This window comes from Triticum aestivum, unplaced genomic scaffold, assembly GCF_018294505.1.
Source record: "Triticum aestivum cultivar Chinese Spring unplaced genomic scaffold, IWGSC CS RefSeq v2.1 scaffold50709, whole genome shotgun sequence".
NCBI classification, from domain to species: domain Eukaryota; kingdom Viridiplantae; phylum Streptophyta; class Magnoliopsida; order Poales; family Poaceae; genus Triticum; species Triticum aestivum.
Genome location: NW_025229271.1, coordinates 10,443 through 21,094, shown reverse-complemented (window position 1 = coordinate 21,094; position 10,652 = coordinate 10,443). Strand labels below are relative to the sequence as shown.

Below are 10,652 nucleotides of genomic sequence, written 5' to 3'. Positions count from 1 at the left end.
ACGCTAAGACAGGGTGGCAATGGTGTCACGTGCTCGTCTCGGCGTCCGCCGTACAAGGACATTAATGTACTTAAATCCATGCCATCTCCTCTTTGAGAACTCAGGCCATAGTAGCTCTGCAAGCTGCTCATTCCAAACTCGGCCTATTCCCTGTGTAGACTTGTCGCAATCTAGTAAATTCACAATGTCCCTGTTTTGCTGAATGTTCGGAGCCCACGCTCTGGAAAAAAGCAGAGAATAGGTTAGAACAGACTATTATATTTACATACCATGTACAGTTGTACACCAACTTAAATAGTCAAAACATGGGTGAAGCTAAAAATGAGTTGTCTTTATCTGACAAATAGTTTGGACTTTGTAACTGACCAAAAATCAATAACAATGAAACTTATGGACTCTGTGCTACAGCATGGAAGAGAAAAAAAACCAAAAACACAAGGAATACAGTAACATTAGGAATTCTTCTAGCTTAATGCTCATGTATATACAGATTGTGCTCTATCTCTGTTGTTTGAATAACAGAGCTCAGTTTCTTTGCACAGATATTCAGAATTCATACAATAATTTGCTACAGAAAAACAACACGTTTTCCAGAGAATTAGCTCATTCTCTTAACAATGAAAGCTGCTGATTTCCTTGTAATGTTCAGTATTTATAGAAATAACTTGCTACAGAAAAGCAAAACAATGTTCAGAGAATTAGTACATTCTTGAACAATGGAGGCTGCTGATTTCCTTGCATAGTGTTCAGTATTTATAGAATAACTTGCTACAGAGAAACAAACAATGTTCACAGACTTAGTATATTCTTGAACAAATGCCAGCTGCTTATTTCTTTGAATAGTGTTCAGAATTTCATCCAAGAAAGATCCCCCCTACAGAATAAAAATGAACTGCTAGTCTCAGTTCATTGACTGAAAAAATGTCATTGTTTCAGAGATGCATCTAGGGATTTCCTTTTCCAATCTCCACAGCCGGTTCGGATACTTGTAAGGATTTCCGCAGAGATGCGCCCCCGAACACTACTTCGTTGTGCTCCGGCGTCAACGAAAGACGAGACTGAGGCGGATGAGTTACGACATGAGACACAGCAATTGAATCATGCCATAGATTCGCTGAACGGGGTTGGCTTCCGGGGGGGCAAGGACCAAAATTGTGAAGTATCAAATGGTAGACATCAAGATGCACCAACAAATGCAGGGCCTGGCTGCATCGTATGAACTGTCGCTTATACTCTGACTTGGATGGTTGTGGGAAAATTGGCAAAAGGTAAATTAATGGCAAAAGAATTCAATTTACCTGTGTCCTACTCCTTTGAACCAATCGAACCAATCCTCTCCGGTGGCCAAATCTGAGAACAAAAACCCCTGTCAGTACTAGCACTTTGACCAGCAAGAAAAACAGAGTGACAAAATTCCAAGGAGGATGGCCCCCGATACTCATGCTGATGCTGCCACATTTCACATTTGGTTAATGCATTAACAAATTAGTCATGGGGCCTGGAATTGGGCCCTAAATCTTAGGTTTTCTAATTGCTAACATAAACAAGTAGGAGTATAGTAAACAAAAGCAAGATAGGACCCAGCCCACATTGAGTGAGTAAACACTAAACATTGTTCCGGCTACCAGATGATGCCAAATATAATTTTATGGCTTACAAGATTCAAATGAAATCACACATACAAATTGATATCTCGTGTGTGAAGACGATTATCGGCAAGACAATGCAGTAGCTACATAATATGGTTAACTGATAAAATATATTTGTCGAGTTCAAACCAACGCTCATTTAATCCCTGATTTTATCCTGGTAATTTTGACTGGCTTAGAAAAAGGCCTAATAGACAGAGGATGGCTTAGAAAAATCCTATTTTTGTGAAATAGTAAGCAATCCTCTTTTCTGAGCACAGAGCCACTAAGGTGGCCTGCTTTTCTTCAGTTTTGAGATCCATATTGCTCCTATTTTCTTGTACAGCATCCTCACAGGATTAGTCCTTCCAAAGAAATTAAATCATCTTCTTCCTCCTCATGCTGAAAACGAGCAAAGGTGTGCCTGACGAACCTATCCATACTAGTTTTATGAGAGCAGAGGTGCCAAAAAATCGACATCCATGTGCTGCTCCCCTGTCAAAACTGGGTGTTCGTGAGCACAGAGAACGTGGCCGCCATCAGCTATGAACTCATCGGAAGTAATAGGGATTGGGGGAGGGGGAGGGGGGTACCGGGACATCCTCGGAGCCGACGCGGACGCGGCTGGGAAGCTTGGTGATGCCGGTGCGGACGCACAGCGGGAGGTTGAGCCCAAGCAGGAGGACGTACGGCCGCCGGACAGACACCACCTTGCTGTATTGGCCGCTTCCTCCCCTGGACATCGCGGCGGCTGTGCGGCCGCTCCGCCTTGCCGTATTGGCCCCTGCCGCCCGTGCGGACGCGGCGCCTCGCCGTATTCACCGCTGACCTCGCCGCCGCTCGTGCGGCCGCGTCGTCTCGCCGTATTGGTCGCTGCCGCCAGGGAGGAGCCGCCGGCGAGGAGGGGAAGCGGCAAGGCAGAGTAGGGAGGCGAGGTGCCGGGGATAGTGGGCTGCCGCGAGGGAGGAGCCGAGCCGCCGGCGAGGAGGGGAAGCGGCAGGGCAGAGTAGGGAGGCGAGGCGCAGGGGATAGGATAAGATGCGGTTGAGTGGTCGAGTGGGTTTTCCCAAAAAGGAAACTAGCAGGAAAGGGAAAGGGAATAGAACGTGCTCCACGCGCGGTCAGAATCGATCGCCGCCGCGATCGATCGCCAAGGAGTCGTTTCGCAAAGGAACCTGGACACAAGGCAGCCCAGTCTGAGGCGCGCACGGGTGGCAGAAGCAGCAGTGGGCCAGGCGCGCGTGAGGTGCAGATCACAGGGCAGACGTGGCCGCTGCACCCAGGAGCGTCGCGTTGAAAGCCCTGGAGTTGTTGCACTGCGCTTGGAGCTGAGTCACGGAAAGAGTACACGGAAGGTTAGACGAAGGCAAAGCTGATACGTGAGATTTGTTTGGTTAAAAAAAAGAGTTGCTAGGTCCAACGCGTGTGCATGGGAGTAGTTGGGATGGATCATTACGATCTGATTTACTGCTGGGTGCACAGAGAAGTTAATATATCAAACATGGGCAAGATAATTTGCAGACAAGGGATTTGACCGTTCAAGTTTGCATGGAAGTTTTGCTAGGTTGGTTTGTTCGGATGGCTTGTAGCGTGTGGACAGGCAACGGAGCGCGCGGACAAGCGCGTCATCAGAATCATGCAGACACAGGGCGTCGGGCAATGCACGGAGATGTGCGGGTGGACACGATGCAGGCTGGAGTATGGTTGCAGTCGGATAATTTCGGCTGGGTCGGACTAGACTGTCTGACGGATCGACAGGGATGTTGGTCAAAGCAGAAGATGGCGGTGATTTCAGCGACGACGACATAGGAGCGTGATGCTGATGGTGGCCAACTTCTGGGGCGTGGAAACACGTGGTGCGGGTCTGAGGGCTTGTGCGACTTCGACAGACTATGGCGCAGGGTTGATTCAAGACGGTGCACATGAGAGCTTGGAGTTGACAGGGAGCGGGAGGGTGGCACGTACAACCACCATGGAATCATGTTGAAGGTGGAGTAGCAGTCTGATGAATGACTTCACTCTGAGCTGATGGAGGGGCTATGGCGTAAGTTAACGGAGAGTCGAAGCTTATTTCAGCGGGTAAAGCAAGAGACACGTGGATCGGACTGGGCGCCAATGGTCTGATGGAGGCGTGACCTCGGCATCGGTCGGTGATGATCGATGGTTCTCTGCAGTGGGAGTTGAGATAGTGGGGGCTAGCTACCCGGGAGACTTGACCAGGACAGCAGAGGCTCGACGCGGTGATAGCGGCGAGGCGTGCGGTAAGCACGGGACACAGCGACATGCCAAGGCACTGGTGGTCAGACATGCGGCCAGATAAAGTGTGCAAGGGGGTGCTGAAGCAGTGTTGACGAGTACCGGATTCAAGTTGGTGACTGGGTCTATCGGTGCCGGTTGATGGACAAGAGTTGACCATGGAGAATCTGAGAAAGTGGCGAAAAGTCTGGATTTGTCAAAACAGAGAGAGTACATGGTTGTATATTCTGTGGTGTTCAGTGCACATGGCAAAGTGCGGATGACAAGTACAGAAGGAGGCGGAGTGCTATAATTGTGGGACATGTCAGAGACTATCCGGGGAAAAGGATGAGACAACTGTGAATTTGACTCAGGGTGACACAAGGCGACGGTGAAATTCCTTCAAGTTTCAGACAGATGGTCAAGAAAGAGCGACGATGTTGAGTTCAGGTAACTCTTGTATGTGACATCCAATATGTGAGTTCGTTTATTTTCACGCAGATAAATTACCGGTGTGTGATGGCGTTGAACGGAAACTCCGGAAGTTGGGAGCACAAAGTAGAGCAATGAGAAACTTAATTTTGCTCAAGTGTTGACTGTGAAGAAGACGAGAAGGGACTACAGTTGCAGGTGGAGTCATATGGAGTCCGGGAGTAGCAGCGGTGCTCATGGCGTATCTCAAGTCCAATGTACATGGAGGTTCGTCGCACGAACGAATTCAAGGTGGTGGAGAATATTCGTCAAGGTGGAGTTTGTTAGAGTTGTGTCGAATATTATTGTACAAGTTAGGTTACAGTTGGACTTGAAATCGTACGTGTGTTGACAGGATATGAAATCGTGTCCAAGTAGGACACTTGTATCCTAGGCCTCTCATATATAGCGGGGATAGACACACGATGTAACCTATGCCAACATAATAGCACGGGCACGCGGGGGAGCAGGCGGCGTGTGCCGGCGCCCGGGCGGCCGGGGTGCGATATTGTGACGGTGTCATGGGGAGAAGCGCCCGTAGTCAATGCCCGGAGGATGTAGCCATGATGGTGAACCTCGGTAACAAATGTTGGTGTTGTGCTTGTGTGATTGCTTGGTCCTCGGTAGATCGACGGAAATCCTCGAATAATTCTAACATACCGTGCTTATGTTCGATCAGTCTTTGCGCAAACTCTACTCCAACGTTCTGTCTCGTCGTTTGGCTCCCGGCCTTTCAAAGATTGTTCACAAAAAAAAACTGATATTCAGAAAAAAAAATGAAAATTTTCACATCAAAGACGCTCAAATGCGCTGGTTGCATGAAAAAAATTCATGTTGAAATTACATTTGGGAAGCGCTAAAAACAATAAATGGCCGTCAAAGAAACTTTGAAAAGGTCAGTGCTGAGACCCGTATTCTTTTTGTTGAGAGCTACTCCGGTGTCATTTTACCACAAAACTTTGCAGCCACTTAGCACTCAAGCATCTTCGATGCTGAAAAATTTCGAATTTTATTTTTGGCCTTTTTTGGATTTACTGTTCATTGGGAGTATATGAGCTTGGGCTTAGTGGTGAATTACCGTTTCTCATTTGTCATCTATATGAAAGGCCAGTGCTCTCACCCTACTCCCCAAAACATAATACTTAGGGCATCTCTAACCGATGCCTCAAAATTTAGGCCGTCAAAAGCCTCCTTATACCTTAACTCTTTATATTGGAGGAGCTAAAAAAATTATATGGTTCCTAGCCCAAATCTTAAATTTAACTCCTCAAACTTTTTTTCACAGTTTTATTCAAACAAAGATTAAAAATAGTCAATTCAACCACACATTTCTATTCAAACTGTACTGCATAACATGAAATTTAAACTACATTGGATAAACTACTCGATTTAGAAATAAATAAAAAAAAACTCCTCCTCTTTCATGAGCGTCTCCCAGTCCACGTCATCATCATAGTGGTCACCGAAGCAAAGGTCAATGACCTCACCACCTGACGGCCCAGCCTTGTTGGTAGCCCCTTCTGGTACATCTCGAGCAACTGACGCTCCTCGGCGACGAGCTCCGAATGCATCAAGCGGAGCTCGGTCATGTAGTCCTCATCAAAGCGCGCCATCTCAAGCCGTTCAAAGGCCTCCCGGTTCTCCCATACCTCGCCGCGGGAGACCACTCGAGGGTCGATGCCTATGAACGTTAGGACCACGCAGCTGCTAAATGGGAACTTCATGTTCTCACGGCCTTCATGTCGTACCCTCTCGCGACGAGTTCAGCCCACTCGAAGGAGCGAAGCCAGTACCGATGGATAGTGTCCTGGTCCAGTATACTCCTCTTCGGCAGTGGCCGTGGCAGGTTGGTGAAGGAGTGGGAGTTGCCGCCAGCGCGAGCTCGGGTTGGCTGCACGCCATGGATGGATCCACGTTTCGAATCGGCGGCAGGGACCTCCGACGGTGATATCCCGGCATTTAGGGGCGGCGCCGACCGATTGGAAGCATCAGTGGGGGTGTGGGGGTGGTTGCGGTGCGGGCGGGCCGGAGGGTGTGGGCAGGAGTTGCCGGGTGGATATGGGCAGCGCCGGAGTGGATGTGGTCAAGGCGGAAAGAGGTAGCCGCAGGGAGGGGATTGTTTTTTTTGAGAAGTGGCGTCGTTAGTAATATAAGCGGCGGCCAATGAGAAGAGTAAAGATATTGAGGGGCTAATATCGATAAGGAATGGGCTAGGTCCTGTTTAACCCCGCAAAACCAAATCTTTACTTCTCTAACTGGTTTTGAAGGATTGGCTAGAGATGTTCTTAATTTCCTTCTAGACATGTGGCCATGCCATTGTAAAGCAGAGAGCCAACGTAAAAGCTACAAATCCCAACTTTGTACTAACTTTAATATAAAGTTGGGTACAAAGTTGGATCATCTATTTTGGAACGGAGGGAGTAGGAAATAAACCATGTGTGTCATGGCTGTGTGTTTAGTGCGGGCGTGTGTGCCCGTGATGACTAGTGTGTGTGCGCGTGTTGGATGCATCAGTGAAATAAGTCTCGAGGTAGTTAGTACGTGCAAGCTAATTGCATGGATGCTTGGCCGGGTCTCCCGGAGGAGTGAGTGGCTCACGACGAGAAGAGGCCGATTCCGGAGGCAGTGCGCGCGTGGGGTTACGCATGCGTGGGCGCTGCGTCTTCTGGTGTATAAAGTCAAGATGATGTAGTTCTTGAGTGCTGTCAAACCCGTGAATAAAGGTTGCCAAGATATAGGCCGGTTCGCCGGCCGCGATGTTCGTCGCCATTGCTCCGAGTTCGTGCTCGAGTTGAGTTTCTTTGTGCATATGGTTTCCGGGTTTGCGCCAACATATTTCCCAGTATTTCTGTGAAACAAATTGACAGCCTGTGGAAAACCGGAGCCTCACAATCGTCTAGTGGCAACTGGCGAGGTCGATCATCAGATCGGGGCTCCAGGAAGCGTCCAATATAGAGCCAGTGCAAATCCTTGTTCTTCCATTTCGAATGAGACTTGTGATGCAAGGCGACTAAAAAAGTATTTTTGACCCGCTAAGAACAGAAAACAATACGAGTAATAAATATTGACGAACTAGCCCCTGCTGGGACCCTTGTTCAGCGGGTGCAAAGTCGGTACCCTTTCGGGAATCGGAGAAAGATCTCACCGTGGAGCGCCTATAAATACTTCCCAGCGTGGTGTTTGCGCATCCAATACTATTTCTTCCTCCTCACTCTCCACTGCCGCCGCTCACCTTCGATTCTTCTCAGAACCTTCCTGCAAGACTTTGTTTCTTGGCTTTTCTACCGGCGCGGTTCTAATCTCCTCTGCGTCTAGAATTCCAACTCGTCTGGATCAAGTATGTTTCTAACTTTCTACTATCTCATATGTTTACCTTTTATATATGCTTTATGATTTTAATCCTGGTTTACGATTTTGGTACGTTCCAATCTCTCAAGAGGTTAGGAGCAGCAAGGATTTGAATCTTTGACGTGAATCTTGAAGAAACCTCAGCGTTTTACACGCAGCTAATTGCATCTTTCCTTGGCTCTCCTTACGTGATTACACAACCATCACCCGCAAAAAAAAAAGTGATTACACAACCATGAAGTACTCTTTAGAATTCCGTTGATTCAGATCTGTTTTTTCTAGATATGCATGCATGCCTTGGATGATCATTGGTTGGGAGTTGGGACTAACTTTGTCTGTTGTTCCGCTAAATTTCTGAACGATTTGTTTGGTCGGTACTGTACAAATTGTTGAGTTTTTTTGTCTGCAAGCTTTTGGAGCTTTTCAGATATTTTTCTGTTCGTCTGCAATTGTACGTACTAGATGCATGAACGGGACTCAGTAACAAGATCATTTCTTTTGCCATATGTTCTAGAACAAATGATTTTCTCTTCTATAACAAGGATGTTGTTTTCACAGATCATGTTCCATGTCATCCAGCTCTCTCTGCCTTGATATGTTTGTTTATGGCAAAGAGAAACACACACATCTTGATAGTTCAGACCAAAAGATGAAAATAAACATACTTCATAAGAAATCTTATCTATGCAAGATTGCTAGTGCTTGCCCTTATTTTTCTTTAAGAGGCAAGAATCTGCTTTCTGGATTCTTCTGGAAAGCAATAAATACCATTCATATGCGTAAAAACTGGAAAGTTTTCCTCGTTCAAGTGTTTTTTCTTTATTAAAAATATATTCTAAACTTTTTAGTAGTTACGTACCTAATCATTCGTGTGTTTCCTCCTTGCAGTATTAGGCTTTCAGTGCGAAGGTAAATATCTCCTCCACAGGAATGCCGGAAGATGTGCTTGTGTGCTAGAGGACTACCTTGGCTGGGAACTGACAGTCTAGCTTTTGAAGATACTGAAATACAAGAGCTGCTCCATGGGCATACGCAGGATGGTGCTATTTGTGGCCGCTCAACCATCTACCATCTTTGTGGAGATGGTTGAAACAATTGACCATCTGTAGGCGTTGTCCACATCATTGAGTTCTCGATCACCACCTCAAGTTACAACATCACTGCCTTTGTGTACGTAAGAAGCGGCCAAGATGGCAGCTGAGAAGAAGGGAAATATCTTGATGGAGAGATATGAGATGGGAAGACTGCTGGGGCAAGGGAGCTTTGCTAAAGTGTACTATGGTCGTAATCTCAAGACTTCACAGAGCGTGGCCATCAAGGTGATCGACAAAGAGAAGATCTTCAAGTGTGGGCTATGGATCAAGTAAGGCGAGAGATATCTGTAATGAAGTTGGTAAAACATCCAAACATTGTCCAACTGTATGAGGTGATGGCCACCAAAACCAAGATATTTTTTGTGCTAGAGTATGTGAAGGGGGGCGAGCTGTTCAACAAGGTTCAACGAGGAAGGCTGAAAGAAGATGTTGCTCGCAAGTACTTCCAACAGCTCAATAGTGCGGTTGACTTCTGCCACAGCCGAGGCGTCTATCACCGCGATTTGAAGCCTGAAAATCTTCTTCTTGATGAGAACCGAAATTTAAAGATCTCTGACTTTGGTTTGAGTGCACTTGCAGAATGCAAGAGGCAAGATGGGCTGCTTCACACAACTTGTGGTACCCCTGCATATGTTGCTCCGGAACTGATTAGTAAAAAAGGATATGATGGTGCAAAAGCTGACATCTGGGCTTGTGGAGTCATCTTGTATGTACTGTTGGCTGGTTATCTCCCTTTTCAGGACAAATTTGATGGACATGTATTAGAAGATTTACAAAGCAGAACTCAAATGGCCAAGCTGGTTTTCTTCAGATGCCCGGAGGCTTCTGAGACGTATTCTTGATCCGAACCCTGGTACACGGATCTCCTTTTCAGAGATCTTGGAAAATTCTTGGTTCAGGACTGGCCTTGACTCGGGACTGATTAGCTATAACACACCAACGGAGGACATTGTTGCTGTTGACATGGATCCGACTTGTGATCCATTCAGTAGCTGTACAACCGAGACAATACAAGAAGCAACAGAGCTCACTAACTTGAATGCTTTTGACATCATTTCTCTTTCTTCTGGGTTTGATCTCTCTGGCATGTTTGAGGATAAGTCCAAGAAAGAGTCAAAATTCACATCTACCAACACAGCTGCAACAATCATCACAAAGCTTGAAGATATTGCAAAGCGCTTGCGGCTAAGACTCATGAAGAGAGATGGTGGGTTGTTGAAGATGCAGAGCTTGCAACCGGGAAGGAAAGGCATAATGTCCATAGATACCGAGATATTTCAGATTGCACCGAATTTTCATCTGGTGGAAATCAGGAAGACCAGTGGTGATACTCTCGAGTATCAGCAGGTTAAACATGATATGAGACCGGCTTTGAAAGACATTATTTGGGCTTGGCAAGGTGAGCAGCCCTAGTAATAGTATGACTACTAAGTAAGCGTAGAAATTGCAAGAATGTGTAATATTTACATGTTGGAATCAATAATGTGCTTGTCTAATTTTTGTAGGTAGTTTAATGTGTTTACTGTCATGTTTTCATTATGAAATGCTACTTCTGTATTGACCATTATTCAATTGAAAACATGAATATTTTAACTTTGGTACTTGCTACTAAGGATTGGAGAAGAATTTCCACCATTGGTGGGTTTTCTCTCTTTATATTCTTTCTTAGGTCTGTTTTCTCTACTACTCCTTCCGTAAAAAAATATAAGAGCGTTTAGATCACTAGTATCTCCGTAAAGAAATATAAGAGCGTTTAGATCACTAGTAGCTCTCTCCGTAAAGAAATATAGAAGCGTTTCGATCACTACTATTATAGAAAAACAGCGTCTGAGAAACAATATATGGATAAATTTTCGCTTACCTATACACCATTGAT

The 10,652-nt window shown here is 46.1% G+C and overlaps 1 protein-coding gene and 1 pseudogene across 1 annotated transcript; one reads left to right on the top strand and one right to left on the bottom strand.

The window, feature by feature from the left end:
• Positions 1-3: 3 nt before the first annotated feature.
• LOC123174947 (uncharacterized) lies at positions 4-6,058 on the bottom strand. The gene is made up of 4 exons (XM_044590119.1): positions 5,830-6,058; positions 2,222-2,956; positions 1,299-1,350; positions 4-220 (listed from the first exon to the last, which is right to left on the bottom strand). The coding sequence occupies exons 1-4, from the start codon at positions 6,056-6,058 to the stop codon at positions 4-6; spliced, it is 1,233 nt and encodes a 410-aa protein (XP_044446054.1).
• A 994-nt stretch (positions 6,059-7,052) lies between these two features.
• On the top strand, positions 7,053-10,377 carry LOC123174946 (CBL-interacting protein kinase 10-like; annotated as a pseudogene).
• Positions 10,378-10,652: the final 275 nt, after the last annotated feature.

What these genes read in the sequence shown, in the direction of transcription:
- LOC123174947 (XM_044590119.1), bottom strand. Translation starts at nt 6,058, where the DNA reads ATGAAGTTCCCATTTAGCAGCTGCGTGGTCCTAACGTTCATAGGCATC. An exon ending in GCTACCAACAAGGCTGGGCC is followed by an intron (nt 2,957 to 5,829) that starts GTCAGGTGGTGA and finishes TCCGTGACTCAG; the next exon opens with CTCCAAGCGCAGTGCAACAA. An exon ending in TCGGCTCCGAGGATGTCCCG is followed by an intron (nt 1,351 to 2,221) that starts GTACCCCCCTCC and finishes TTTTGTTCTCAG; the next exon opens with ATTTGGCCACCGGAGAGGAT.